General features: G+C 44.7%; 1 protein-coding gene across 3 annotated transcripts in view; it reads left to right on the top strand.

The window, feature by feature from the left end:
* The window catches only part of tacc3 (transforming, acidic coiled-coil containing protein 3), a 61,694-nt gene that overhangs the window by 25,886 nt on the left and 19,861 nt on the right, over positions 1–15,947 (top strand). For all 3 annotated transcript variants that reach the window (XM_072497521.1, XM_072497520.1, XM_072497522.1), the window contains exons 4-7: positions 2,011–2,072; positions 5,651–7,016; positions 10,635–10,689; positions 13,582–13,783. In XM_072497521.1, coding sequence (XP_072353622.1) covers positions 2,011–2,072; positions 5,651–7,016; positions 10,635–10,689; positions 13,582–13,783 — 1,685 coding nt within the window. The remainder of the gene's footprint in view (positions 1–2,010; positions 2,073–5,650; positions 7,017–10,634; positions 10,690–13,581; positions 13,784–15,947) is intronic.

Here is a 15,947-nt window from a genome sequence, read left to right as displayed (position 1 = left end):
GTGTGCAGTTTTGGTCTCCTTCTCTGAGGGAGGATGTTCTTGTTCTCTAGGGAGTGCAGTGAAGGTTTACCAGACTGATTTCAGCGATGGCAGGACTGTCATATGAGGGGAGATTGACCAGGTTGGGATTGTTCTTGCTGGAGTTCAGAAGAATGAGGGGGGATCTCATAGAGGTGTATAAAATTCGATCAGGACTAGACAGGGTAGATGCAGGAGAAGATGTTACCAATGATGGGTGTGTCCAGAACCAGGGGTCACCGTCTGTGGATTCGGGGTAAACCATTTCAGATGGAGATGAGCCAACATTTCTTCACACAGGGTGGTGAGCCTGTGGAATTATTACCACTGAGTAGTTAGTGCAAAAACATTGAATATATTCAAGAGGCGGTTAGATATAGCACTTGGGGAGAATGGGATCAAAGGCTATGAGTTGGATAATGAGCCATGATCGTGCAGGCTCGAAGGGCCAAAATGCAGTCTCCTATCTTCTGTATGTATGTGTGACACTGGTATGTTTTTATTAAGCTCATTAAGCAATCTGTATAATAGTTGAGGTTTTTGGATATTACAGCATTGTATTTTCTCTTGGCCCAACAATTCCATGCTCTAGTGCATGCTGCTTCCCACGCTTACTTTTTTTCATTCTCCCTTTATTACCTAGATTTCATCTTGAATGTATTGCATGCATTATTGTTTAACATTGAACCTAGAAGACCGCTAACTGGATTGAGGACCTGTTTAAACATCAATAGTGACTTAAACAGGTACTTAGAAACAGAGTAGGCCATTCAGCCTGGCGAGCCTGCTCTCCCATTCAATTAGATCATGACCTATTTTCTACTTCCATGCCTAAACGTTAGTACTAATTCCTTTGTTTCCAAGGGGAATTTAGCGTGGCCAATCCACTTAGCCTGTACATTTTTGGGTTGTGGGGATGAGATCCATGCAAAAACTGGAAGAACCAACTCCACACTGACAGTGACCCGGGGCTGCAATTGAACCTGGGTCCTCCGTGCCATGAGGCTGTGTTAACCACTGCCACCGCGCTGCCTGAAAATGCCCAATAATTGAGATTTCACAGTTGTCTGAGATGGAGAATTCCAAAGATTCACCATCCTCTGAATGAATAAATTCCTCCTTGTCTCGGTCTTAAATGACCTACTCCTTTATTGTGAAATTGTCCTCATGTTCTAGACACATCCACCTTATCATAGGAACATGGAACTAGGAGCAGAAATGGGCAATTCAGCCCTTTGAGCCTGCTCTGCTTTTCAATCAGATCATGGCTCATCTCTTCCTGGTCTCAAAGCCACCTCTCTAGCTGTTCCCATATTCCATTAACCTGTTTTTAAAATCCAAAATATATCAATCTCCCTCTTGAAACCATTTAATGACTCCGATTCCACTAGTACCAATTCCTTGGCACTATGGGGCAGTGAGTTCCACAAATTCCCCACCCTCTGCAAGAAGTAGTGCCTCCTCATCTCAGGTTTTAAAACTACTGCCTCTCGGCCTATATCTGTGATTCTTGTTATAGATTGCGAGTAGAAGCCCAAACTGTTTCCTCATATGTCAACTTCTTCATACTTGGAATCGATCTGGTGAACCTCCTCTGAACTGCTTCCAATGCCACCACATCCTTCCTCAAATGACCAAAAATGGAGACCATACTCCAGACGTGGTCTCGCCAACATCCTATACAATTGCAACAATACTTCTCTACTTTTATACTCCAGTCCTTTTGTAATAAATGCTGACGTTCCATTTGCCTTTCTTATTGCATTTAGACTGTCTGCGAACAAAGACGCCCAGAAACAATTTTGAGCCTGCTTTCCATTTGAGACCCACGCAGACACTGGGAGAATGTGCAAACTCCATACGGACAGGGATCGAACCCGGGTCATCAACAGTGTGAGGCAGCAGTGTCAACCACTGTGCCACCGTGCTGCTTCTTGTTTGAAATATAACTTGAGTAAAAACAAAATTAATTCAATTCTGTCTCAATTGCAGGCATGAAGATTCTGGAGGTACTTTTGACTTTCTAGGTTTTAATCTCCAACCAGAGAAAACAGGTAAATGTGCTCAAATTTACATGGATTGATTAAAAACAATCATACGTTGACTCAGAGCTCTATTTTCATTACATCACAAGATTTGTGAAATCAAGTCACATGAGAAAAGGAATAATAAACTGAATTGTCTTGATTTCCAAAACTATTGGATTTGGAATAGTTGCAGCATAGGAAGTCTTTCAGCCCATCATATCTATGCTGACTCTCTGCCATTTCCATTGTTCGGCACTTGTCGTCGTAGCCCTACAAATTTTCTTTCCTTCAGATGCTTAACTAATTCCCCCTTTTTTTTTTTTTTATAGCTACAATTTAATCTGTCTCTGCCACACTCCTGGGCCATGCAGTCCAAATCCTAACCACTTGTTGCCTAAAGTTGTTCTCCCAATGTCTGTGGTGGTTCCTTTGACATTTGGCTCAACTTGTATCCTGTTTCTCAACCCTTTTTATCAATGGGAACAGTTTTCTGTCCAGACCCCTCATCAATTTGAGCACTGACTAAATCTCGAACAGCGCCTGCTTCTTCAATCTATAAACATGACAAGTTCTTTATCCCTAAAACGTTCTCAACGTTTCTCCATCCTCTAAACCTAAAAATGCCGTGCCAAGAGTTGGACATAGTACTCCAGTTGATGCCAGACCAGTGTTTAAACAGCTTTCTGGCATTTTTACTCCCGAACCTCGGTGTTCCACATATCACTTTAAACCACTTACTCAACCTGTCAGACCACCATGCAACAACCTGTTTCTCGAGTATCCCTTTTACATAGCCTGCATTCATTTCATGTGCACACTCCTTCCACAATGCCTTGGCCTTGATTATTGCAACATTGAGGAAAGATTGGATAGGCTATGGTTGTTTTCTTTAGAAGAGAGGGAGCTGAGGGGTGTAGATGGGCTGAATGGCTCTTTCTCTGCTGTATCTTTGATCTAACCTGTCTGTCACTTTCTTAAACGTCGTCACATTTGCAATCCTCCAGTCCCCTGGGACTAATCCTGTGTTCAGAGGCCTGGTTGACTCTCAATTGCCCTATGAAATGGCCGAGCAGGTGAGCAACCCAATCTATCGTATCAAGCTACAAAAACCAATTAAGCCAGATGGCATACCCAACGTTGACCTAGGCACTGGAAATGATGACTCCAAAACCAGCCTTATTGATCCTACACACTCCTTACTAACATCTGGGAGACCTGTCGAGCAATAGCCTGACATGTACAGATTGTGTCCCAGACATCACCATCCCACCAACGGGTCAGACCCAGCATAGGTGGCGACACAGTGGTATACAGTCAGGAGGTAGGTGCCCTAAGAGTTGTAATGTTGACTTTTGACCTTTTGATGTTTTTGGCATTGGGTCAAAGATGGGCAAGAAATTCTCTTGCTGATTATCACCAAATCCACAGCCATGTGGTTAACTGTTAAGTGCCCTCTGAAATTGCTAGTTCAAGGGATGGGCAATAAATGCTGGCCTAACTAGCAGCATCTACATCATAAAAATGAATCCTCTCCCCGAGCTGATGAGTCTGTATTCTGGTTGAACAACATTTGGAGGAAACCTGAAAGGTGGCAAGAGCACAGAATATACTCTGGGTGGGGGATTTCGATATCCATCCAAAAAGTGGCTCAGTAGCACCACTATTGACTGCACTGGCTTAGTCCCAAATGACACTGCTGCAAGACTGGGTCTGCAGCAGGCGGTGAGGGAAAATGCATCTGTCCATGACTGTTGGTAAGGCTGACCATCACAGTCCTTCTCAGACTTTGTCTTCACCATCACATAGCTGTCCATTGTGTTGTTTGGTGCTACTATGATAACTGGGTTGGTTTAGCTCAGTTGGCTGGACAGCTGGTTCATAATGCAGAGCGAGACCAACAGTGCATGTTCCATTCCTGTACCGGCTGAGGTTATTCCTGAAAGCCATGCCTTTTCAACCTTGCCCTTCAACTGAAATGTGGTGATCCCCTGGTTAAAATCACCAGCAGTCCCCCCTCTCTCCCCCCTCAAAAGGGGAAAAGCAGCCTATGGTCACCTGGGACTAATAATCATCTTTATTAGTGTCACAAGCAGACTTGCATTAACACTATTAAGTTACTGTGAAAATCCCCTAGTCACCACACTCTGGAGCATGTTTAGGTATACTGAGGGAGAATTCAGAATGTCCAATTCACCTACTGAGGGAGAATTCAAGGTCCAATTCACCTAACAAGCATGTCTTTTGGGACTTGTGGGAGGAAACTGGAGCACCCAGAGAACACCCACGCAGACACTAGGCGAATGTGCCGACTCCGGGCAGACAGTAAGACAGTGGCTCAATCTGGGAATCGAACCTGGGCCCCTGTCACTGTGAAGCAGCAGTGCTAACCACTGTGCTTCTGTGCTGGTAGTGACTTTACTTTTAACTGGATAGATTTTGCTATGATCTGGGCATCCATGAGATGCTGTCAATGGCAGAATTGTGTACAGCCACAATATGTAACCACATCGTACAGTATATCCTCCACTCTACCATTGAAAACTAGGGGATCAACCCTAGTACAATGAAGAATGCAGGAGGGCATGCCTGGGGCAGCACCAGGTATAACTAAAACATGAGGCTAGTTGTGTGCTAAACAGTGAAAGCAGCAGGAGCTAAGTAATTTCCCACAACCAAAGGATTTGATTTTAAGCTCTGCAGTCCTACCACATCAGTCATGAATTGTGGACAATTAAATCATTGGGAGGTGGCTCCACAAATAGCCCTATCCTCAATGAGGGGAGACCCCATCACATCGATGAGGCTCATTTGCAACAATCCTCTGCCAGGAGTGCCAAGTGAGTGATCCATCTTGAGGTCACTGGCATCAAATATGTCAGTCCAATTTGATTATGGGTATGGAGGAGAAATCTCCACTGGTTGCAGTCATACCTGGTTGCAGGGAAGGTGGTTGTTTGAGGTCAATCATCTCAGTCTCAGGATGCCATGCAGGAATTTCTCTGGGTACTGTCCTAGGCCCAACAGTTTCTATCAGAAGGGCAGCAGTGGGGATGTTGACTCTTTCTGATTGCACCATTAGTAACTCCTCCGATAATGTCTATTTTTAGCAAATCCTGGGTAGCATTAAATCAGGCAATGGATATCTGAGAATCCAACCATCTCTAATGGCATTACCATTACTGAAGCCCCCACTATCTATGTCCCTGGCGTCACCACTTGAGCAGAAACTGAACTTGACCAACTGTGATTGAAACTCTCTGCATGCCTGGATGAGTGTAGCTCCAACACCACTGGAACCTCTACACCAGCCAGGATAAAGCAACCCACTTCGATTGACTGACCGTACCCGAACCAGTTCTTAAAAGCTTCCTATTGTTCCATCACATTCCAATTTACTTAACATGGGTTTCATTTCTGTTGTACTATAAAAATTGCTTCTTGACTGGTTTCAAATCTTTGTTTTAGATATTTGGCAAAAACAATCAAGAATTGGATTTTGGAGTAAATACATTTGAGATTAAATTGCAGACTTATTACTGAACAATTAGACATAGCATAATGGAGGCTGACCTTTGAAATTGTCATTTTATTTTTACTATTGTCAGAGGCCAAACAAACTACTGCCAATAATGGCAGTCACGAAGATGAGGAGCATATTTCGCCCAAAGGAACATATACACTTGATTTTGACATGCTTGATGCAATGAATCCTTTTCAGGGTGTGTCCAAGATCTTAAACTCCCCAGCAGAGAAATTGAGCAACTCCAAACTTGACTGTGTGGAGCAATGTACAAAGACTTCCTCCATGAGTGACCAAGCACTGCATAAGAAAACTACAAATCGGTCCCAAACCACTCCCTCCAACAGCAATGCGGACCATGTATCAAAAGATGTCCCTTCACCACTGGTGGAAATTCCAAGCAATGTTGAACAGAACTGTGAGGTGATCAGATCACCAACATTATCCAACTGTGGGAAAGACAGTCATGAGAAGATGGATCCTAGTGCAAGTCAGAGAGTGCAAATTTCACAACTTCCCCCAAAAGACTCTATCAGCTTGAAACCAGGGGAGCCAAAGCTTCCAAGTACACTACCTGAGCATGATCAATCGTCTCAAAATACAAAGGATGTTGACCTAGTGCAACCAGTGAGGTTGGAGATTGAATTCAATGATAATTGTGTTAAATGTGAGAAACACCCACCAAAAATGTTGGGGAAAAGACCTGGAGGTCAGTTGCAGCTTAAGAAGCCAGCTACCACTGCAAAGAAAATTGTATGTGGCAAATCCAAAAAACAGACTACGGAAGCTATAAAGCAGAATGAGAAAACAGATTCTGATGCTTTAGGCCCGAAGATGGAGTACAACATCGAGTGGGACAAACTGGATGATGTGAATTTTAATCCCTTTGGTGGAGGTTTTAAAATTGGTAATTCTCCCTGTTCAGCTAAACTACCAGCAACCAATTCTGATGAACTGTGTACATCAGATCCAGTAGAAAATGTTGATCCTATTGAAAAGGAAATGGGTGAGGTACAAAGGTCAGATGAAGATCCTAAAATTGGTGATTTTCTCCGTTCAAATGAACTGGCAGGTGCCAATTCTGATGGACCGTGTCCAAATACAATAGAAAGTGTGGAGTCTGCTGTAAAAGAGACAGGTGAGGTACATAAGCCAGCAACCTCAGCAACCAATTCTGGTGAACTGTGTACATCAGATCCAGTAGAAAATGTTGATCCTATTGAAAAGGAAATGGGTGAGGTACAAAGGTCAGATGAAGATCCTAGATTTGGTGATTTTCTCAGTTCAAATGAACTGCCAGGTGCCAATTCTGATGGACCGTGTCCAAATACAATAGGAAGTGTGGAGCCTGCTGTAAAAGAGACAGATGAGGTACAGAAGCCAGCAAGCTTTGCTCAGACAATCAACTGTAATGGTGTTTCTACTATGCCTATCAAGCAACCTTCCAAAAAGTGAGTAGATGAATCTAAAATATGCAAATATGTTTCTCCGCTTTAATGCCCAGTTCCTACAATTTGATCTAGCAGTGAACATTAAATTAAATCCTGGAAAAAGAAAGTTCAGCAAAATAATGGAGCTGAAACACATTTCACTCTTCGCAGCAGGTCAGATACCTTCAAAATTTTAAATACATTCTGCAGGATGTAAAGTTGGCTTTCATCCTGGCCTTGTCCCAGTTTGCACTCCATTGGAAAGTAATGGTTACTATTGCGTTTTTCAGGGAATATGGAGATTGCAGACAAAACCAGCATTCATTGCCTTTTGAAGGTGGCGGTGAGTTTCATTGAGCCACTGAACTCCATGCACCACAACATTCTTCCCTGTAACAGTTTGATACAACCAAGTGACTTGCCTTGCCAGGGTGTCGAGACCATAATAACACAATAGGCTATTCAGCCCCCGGAGCATGCTCACCATTGAATAAGATCAAGGCTCATCTGATTGTTACTTAAACTCCATGTCTTTTTTTTCCCCTTCATCCCTCTAATTCATTAAAAATCTGTCTTGTGACCCAGCCACCAATGCACAGAATCCCAGATACTGATCGGGAGGAGAAACTCCTCTCTCTCCAAATGGTAGACTCCTTATTTTTACATTGCGCTCTCTTCCCCCATGCTGGACAACACCACCATATCTACCCTGTCAAGCTTCCACAATCTTTGTTTCAATAAGATTACCTCATTCTTCTAAACTCTCGAGTATAGACCCCACCTGGTCAGATAATTCCTTCATCCTGAGGATCAACCTAGTGAACATTCTTTTGAACTGCTTCCAATGCAAGTACACTGCTGGTAAGGAGACCGAAGTTGTTCCCAGTGCTCAATGTGAAGTCTTGCTGATGCCCTCTACAATTGTAGCAAGTCTCCTACTTTTTCCAGTCATTCTCCTTGCAATAAAGGCCACCATTCCAGTTGCAGTACCTGCATGGTGATTCATGTCCAAAACACCCAGAGCCCTGATGTGCTGCAAAATTCTGTGCCGTATTTCTATTTAAATAATCTGCCTTTCTACTCTTCCTGCATAGTGGGCAACCTCTCCATTTCCCTATTACCCCACTTGCTCAACCCTGGTTAGCTGCAGCGCATATTCTCAGCAACTGTTTCCATTACACTCCAGGCAGCCTTTGCCACTTTCATTTCTGATCTTTATGAAGATTAAAATCACCTGTAGTTATTGTATTCCATTATTTCCTGATTTATACTGTCCCACAGCACCTAGAAACCACTCCCATCATTGATTTTATTCCCTAACTCTGCCCAAATTGATTCTGCATTTTAATTTAATCTTTTATTGTCACAAGTAGGTTTGCATTATCACTGCACTGAAGTTACTGTGACACGCCCCTAGTCTCCACATTCCGGCACTGTTCAGGTGCACCGAGAATTCAGACGTCCAATTCACCCAACAAGCATGTCTTTTGGGACTTGTGGTGGAAGGAATCTGGAACACCCGGAAGAAACCCATGCAGACACAGGGAGAACATTCAGACTCCGCACAGACAGTGACCCAAGCCTGGAATCGAACCTGGGACCCTGGCGCTGTGAAGCAACAGTGCTAACCACTTGCTACCGTGCTGTCTGTTTCACATTACTGTACTGTACTATCTCTCCCTTTTATTAACAGAGCTACCCCTTTCTTCCCATCCTTTCATACCCTTGAATATTGATGGTCACTTAGCCATTGCAGAGAAATGGGTATGATCATGCTCATCTACCACACTTGTGGATCTGAGTCCCATGTAAGTCAGGCAGGGTAAAATCAGCTGATTTCCAAGGAATATCACTGAACCAGATGGCTTTTATTGTCAAGACTACATGAAATATTTCTTAACTTGCTCTCACTGTCATGGAGCATTTGGCTCAGCCTCTGGACGTCTAGTCCATGTACTGCAATCCTAATTTGATCATGCAAGTTTTTTCTCTCTACTGAACCTGCTTTTAAATTATTCATATCTGCCTCTGCATATTTTGTAGATGGGTATCCAATCCTAACTGCACGCTTGCATTGTCCTTCTGCTTCATTGGAATTCTCCACCTCGAGTAGGCCTTGTGGCCTGATGTTGGGAATGGAGACCAACACATCCTTTGTGGCTTTAGAGACATTTTAACCATGTGATCTGTATACCAGACATGGTATTCTAATTTTGCCTTGCCTGCACACTTGTTTAAACAGTCTTAGGGGGTCCATATCATGGCAATTGATGCCTGTTTAGCATCTCGATCTGTTTTGTGAGACTGACTGACTAAGATAGAGGACTGTATTTCTAATAGTATTTGAGTAATGTCAGAACAACTTGACTGAATTACTGTTCCTTCCTCGTCACTGAATCAAACCCTAGAGCTACCAATTGATAACCAGACTGCAAAATATCCGAGCACAACTCGCTACAAATATCTGAGCACTACTGTCACCTATTCCGGAGAACACGTGGAATGTCGATCTTGCCAATGATGCCCAGAACCCCAAATAAATTGTAGCATTCATTCTATTCTTTTTTAAAATTTAGAGTACCCACTTATTTTTCTTTTCCAATTTAGCGTGGCCAATCCACCTAACCAGCACATCTTTGGGTTGTGGGGGTGAAACCCACTCGGACACGGGGAGAATGTGCAAACTCCACACGGACAGTGAGCCAGGATCGAACCTGGGACCTCGGTGCCGTGAGGCAGCAGTGCTAACCACTGTGCCACATGCTGCCCAATTTGTTCTATTCTAATCAATATGCATTTGGAGAAGGAATAAAGATCTTTTTGTTTTAGTTTTTTTTTTTCTTTCATGGGATGTTGGTGCCACTGGCAAGGCCAGCATTGTCACGTGTAGGCAGACCTCCTTCTCTAAAAGACATTAGTGAACCAGATGGATATTATCAGATTACCTGATTTTTTTAAAATTCCAGAATTATTTTAATTCGGATTCCACCAGCTGCCTGCCATGGTATTCAAACATGGGCCTCTGGCTGAGTAACCCAAAGATTAGCACTCTACCACTGCTCTCCCTCGTTGACCTGTAGCAATGTTGAAGGTGGAATATCTTTTTAAATGCTATTTTCTAGAATTGTTCAAAGTAAACCAATGCTCTCCCAGTTAAAACCATGGGGAAAATAATTAATCCTGACTATGGTGGTCTAGATTTGGACAAGCAAGAAGTAATATGTTCACCTCCCATCTCTTTCCACTCCTCCCCCCCCCCCCCCCCCCCCCAACACTCCTTTCTGTATGAACTTTGCTACCAATTTGCAAATGTTAACCTTTTTTTTTTTCCTCTTTTGGAAAGAGGAAAGAATTTCCAGTAAATTTCTGTTCCAGGGTTAAGCCATTGCCATGCCAAAAAAGAATCCCAAATGTTGTAATTTTTATTGTGGCCAAGCATAATGAGGCTACTTGAATCGAAAAAGTGTCAAAATAGATTTCCCTTTGCTCTCTCTTTGCTTATCGCTAAATCTCCCCCTTGTGTTGTGAATATAACTGTTACGGCCATGTTCTCATCCTGAAAATGGAAATCGCCAGGTTTGAGCTTTATCAAATTGACTGTTGCTTTGATTCTAAACTTCTTCACCTCAACATTCACAGGAACACTTGTAAAGTTAAACCTATGATGGAAGTCTCAGCATCAACTTTATCACAGGTGGGTTAAAATTCTGAATCTCACCCCGGTGTCCCACCCTGCAAACTGTAAACTAGTATCATCGGGACCAGTGCTGGGGCCTCAACCAGTCACCATTTATATTCATGACTGGTTGAAGAGACTGACTGTATTGTAGCCAAGTTTGCTAACAATAAAAGTTGCAAACTCTGCAAAGAGATGTAGGCTGAGGGTGCAAAAAATTGATTGATCGTGTAATGTGGATAAATGTGAGGTTGTCCATTTTGACAGGAAGACTGAAAAGCAGAGTATTTTTAAAATGAGACCACTGCATGTTGCAGTACGGAAGGATTTGGTATGCTACAAGAATCATATTAGTATTGCATATGTACAGCAAGTAATTAGGAAGGCAACTGGAATGTTGGCATTTAATCCAAGGAGATGGAGGAAGAACTGCTGCAACGGTAAAAGACACTGATAATACTGTACTACCTGTAATACTATGCACAATTCTGGTCCCCTTGAGGGATATATTCTCATTAGAAGCATTTGAGAGGAGTTTCTCTTGGCTGATTTTCCTAGGTGAAGGTGTTTTATGAAGAAAGGATGAGCAGGATCTGTCTGTACTCATTGGGAGTTAGAAGAATGAGAAGTGATTTCCAGTGAGGGGGATGAGCAGACGCAGGGAAGGTGGCTCTCCTCTGGGAACTCAATCGACTTTTGATTTTTAACATAACATAATAGCCTGCCAAACATGTTGGAACCCCCCCTCCCCCCTCGACAGCAGCATCGCAAGGGCCATTTAAGGGGCGGTTGGAAGACCAGGAGAATCTGTTGCACTGCCAGAACCCCTCGTGGACCTGCCCTCTCCCTGGTAGAGGGCAGGAACTCCACGGACTAAGTGGCCCAGCTGTGTAACCTGGTTGGAAAGGAAGCGCTTTCCCGAAACCCTGGAGATGGACACAGCCCACAGGTAATTCCAGCCAAAACCTAAAGTGGGGGAGCAGCCAAGGGTCGTAATAGTGAAGCTACGGTGATACCAAGATCGGGAGAAGATCCTGAACTGGGCAAAGCACATGGTCCTGCCAGTGGGCAGGACATCCAATCTGTGTCTACCAGGACATTGGGGCAGACCTGGCCAAATGCCGCACTGAATTTACAAGGTGGCCCTTACAAGAATGGGACGTGGATTATGTATGCAGCACCCGGCCAAACTGTGGGTAACCTTCCAGGGGAAGGAATTCCACTTCACCGCACCAACCGAGGTGGATGAGTTTGTGCATGGGCATTAGCACCAGCTGTGAAGGCACACCGCTTATAGGACCCAGGAATGGACCGATCAAATCCCAAATCTGGGGAAACTAATATATGGTGAAAGAGCTGAACACTTTCAAGGAGCAGGAGGGAACAGTGAACCCTTGGACCCAGGGGTCCACACCCTACATGGATCCGCAAGATCTCTGCTAGGACCCCAACTATTCACAATATAAATGATTCCGATGAGGGAACAAAACATAATATCTCCAAATTTCCAGATGGCACTATGTTGGGTAGGAGGGTGAGCTGTCAGAGGGTGCAGAGATCCTGCAGTGTGATTTGGACAAGTTGAGTGAGTGGGCAAATGAATGGCAGATGCAGTAGAATTTGGATAAATGTGAGGTTATCCACTTTGGTAGCAAAAATAAGAAGGCAGACTATTGTCCTCCTACACCAGTCACCGAAGGTAAGTATGCAGGTGCAGCAGGTGGTAAAGAAGGCAAATGATACGCTGGCCTTCATTTGCGAGAGCATTCAAGTGCAGGAGCAGGGATGTCTTGCAACAATACAGGGCTTTGGGGAGGTCAAACCTGGAATATTGTGTGCAGTTTTCGGCTCCTTATCTGAGGAAGGATGTTCTAACTATAGAGAGTGCAGCGAAGGTTTACCAGACTGATGCCAGGGATGGCAGGACAGACGTACAAGGGATATTGAATCGGTTAGGATTGTATTCGCTGGAGTTCAGAAGAATATGGCGGAGGGATCGTGCCGAAATCTATGAAATTCTGACTGGACAGGGTAGATGCAAGAAGGATGTCCCCGATGGTAGGTGTGTCCAGAACCAGGGGTCACAGTCTGAGGATATGGAGCAGACCATTTAGGACAGAGATGAGGAGCAATTTCTTCACCCAGATTGGTGAGCCTGTGGAATTCATGAGCACTGAGTGGGTGAGTCCAAAACATTGTATGGTTTCAAGAAGCAGTTGGATATACCACTAAGGATGATGGGGGTCCAAGAATATGGGGGAAAGCGGAGTTGAATAATAGTCTATTGAGTTGGATAATAATGAATGGCGGAGCGGGCTGAATGGCCTCCTGATCCCATTTTTTTTTTATTCCAAGTGAGGCTGGACATGGCCCTCCTTGCCGACGAGGCATTTTGTGATCAGGTGTCACGGTAGACTGGGATGTAACCAACAAGTAGAATGGGCAGGTGTTGCCCTCCACCATAGAGGAGAGGAGAATTGCATTCCAAGCACGCAAAGCTGGAGGCGAGGACGGCCAGGCAACAGCTGGTTGACTGAGGTGGATCTGCGATACTCCACAACCCCAACTGTGGGTCTGCTGGCAGAGAGGAACATGTTGCAAATGGACTTCGAGCTGCTCTCCAGCAGGAAAGCAGTGCACCAGCTCTGCCAGACATGGAGGACCTTTTATGAACATGGAGACAAAGCCAGCTGCCTAGAACTCTCTACCTGAAAGGGTGGTGGAGACTGAGACCCTCCTAATATTTAGATGTGCATTTGCAATGCCAAGGCATGAAAGCTTTGAGTTATGAAAGCTATTGAGTTAAAGTTTGCCAATTAGTTTATAGAAATTAGTGTCATGCAAACCGATTACATGTGGCTCCTGAAGATGATTGCTAATTATGATTTTACAAACGTTTATTCTCCTTAGGATCGTGTCCCTTCACCTACTGCTGAGTCTATGCTGGCATCTGGTTTAGAAAGGCTAATTGCTGATGCCAGAGTACCATCAACTATGACTGATGCAGAAACACTGGATGTTATTGACTTTGGCTACTCTGAGCCAGGATCCTCGGTATTCCGTAATGGTACAATTGAAGATGAAGCTGAAGAATTCCGACCTGCTGACCAAAGTAAGTTGGCTTTGAATCATTTTAATACAATTTCACAACAATAATTGGGCTCTTACGGGGTGGCATGGTGCAGTGGTTAGCACTGCTGCCTACGGCATTGAGGACCTGGGATTTGATCCCAGGTCACTGAAGTTTGCACATTCTCCCCGTGTCTGTGTGGATTTGGACTCCACGTACAAAATTGAGTCCACAGTCTTGTTCAAAAGAGTGCTCGTAAGCGGCGAGTAAGAGGCCCAGCACTGGAGGCATGCGGAAGCAATGGACCGAATTACTTTTCTTCTCACTTGGAAGTCTGAGGTAAAGGTTTATGATCCAAAACTAGTATAAATGACGGCCGTAGACCTACTGGTGAAAGCATTTTCCAGCGAACACCCCTGCCAGGCCTTCCTTCTCTGTCCACAAACTTTTCTTTCCAGCTGCAGCCAACGTATAGGTTGCAAAAGCTATTGGCCATTCCTTCTGTCCTCCAAAGGCCCCCATACCATGGGGGGGCTTGCCGAAAGCTGCTTCCTGCAGCCGGCCCCAAGTCCACTGTGTTCTTTTTTTCCGAAGGACGTGCAAGGGAGCCAGCCAAATTTGAAAGGAGCTTCCCGTAATTAATGGGACCGAAGAAAGATCTAGGCTCCAAGGTTGGGGGCCTGCCGGATGGTGGGCACCTTCTCCACGATGAGGTGGCGAGCTTCGCAATCCAATCAATAGCCGAGTAGACTCTTTCCTTCATTAAACCCGCACTTGGTTCTTCGTAGGCAAACACCAGCTTCAGCAAATCGTTTCAACACGGCCTCCAGGTTATCTAAGTGCTCTTGCTCCGAGGCACCTGTGATCAGCAGTTTGACTAAATAAGCATCTGCAGACGGGAGCCCACAACATTCCCTCCATCACTCGCTCCGCGAAGTAATTATTCACTGTTCACTGTTGACTTGATTGAACCATTCTGTCTGGCTTCATGATTGGCACTGCCAAATCAGCAAAATAGAAGTACCTGCAATATCCAAAAGTTCTCCCGTGTAGGTAGCCAATCCGGCTTAGCTACTCACCAAATGGCTGAATTCCCGTCTTAATGCAGTCAGTCAAACATCTACTGACCAATCACTGAAACCGCTACACTTGTCCAAAGAAAAAATGCTGGACAATTTCAGCAGGTCTGCAGCATCTGTAGGGAGAGAAAAAAGCTAACGTTTCGAGTCCAGATGACCCTTGGTCACTGGTGTCCAACTCCCATGTCAAGTAGGTGTCCATTTTCATGCAGCGCAACCGTAATCAATTAGTGTCACATTAGGCTTGCATTAACACTGCATGGGGAGAACATGCAGACTCCGCAGTGACAGTGACCCAAGCTGGGAGTCGAACCCAGGTCCTTGGCACTGTTAAGCAACACTCTCTGCTGCTGTGCTGCTCATTGGGGGACACTCGGGGGTGCCATACAATGCAATTGCATGCAGTCGTCGTACTCCTCTGGTGCATCTAAGTGGAATGTGTTGAAGACTTGAGGCAAAGACTCCACAAGAGGCCAGGCTGATGGGGTACAACTCACTTTATTCCACACTAGTCACAATAATCTCTTCTCCCTACAGGATCTCCTTCCCAGAACTGCTTTCAGGGCAGGGTTTATATTCTATGGGGAGCTCCTCCAATTGGGAAGAAGCTCTGCCCCCATGTCACCTGAGTAGCTCGTACTGAGGTGTAGGAGGGGAAGCAGATGGCTCCCCCTTATTTGGACTACGGGGAAGACTGCGCAGAAAAGGTTTGTTGTTTGGCCACTGGGTCGGGCCTTTATGCTGTTCAGTCCAGGCAAGGTGGTGAGATGACTAGGAGCATGCCCTAAGGCATTCACCTCTATTCCTTGCATCTCTTGCACCCCTTGTTCTGCCCTTTCACAGGAGAGAGCAATTTGGACCGCCTGTTGTGTAAAGTTAGGGAAGGTTCGGCCAGCAGCTTCCTCTGCGAGGCCACATTGTTTATGCCACAAACCAAGCGACCACTCATACTTCAGATAGGGAGTGCCATATTCCCAGAACTCAGCAATTCTTTGCAGGGAGGGTGTGTGTGGAATCTGTCACATTGGAGTTGCACAGCCAGGCCAGACAAGACTAGAATAGCAATGTAAGCTTTTATGATCACTTGTTCATTTTTACTGGCCATTTTTACTGATTCCATCTTTTTG

This window comes from Scyliorhinus torazame, chromosome 3 (assembly GCF_047496885.1).
Source record: "Scyliorhinus torazame isolate Kashiwa2021f chromosome 3, sScyTor2.1, whole genome shotgun sequence".
Lineage (NCBI taxonomy): Eukaryota > Metazoa > Chordata > Chondrichthyes > Carcharhiniformes > Scyliorhinidae > Scyliorhinus > Scyliorhinus torazame.
The sequence above is the reverse complement of the archived record's forward strand: the minus strand, read 5'-3'. Positions and strand labels throughout refer to the sequence as shown.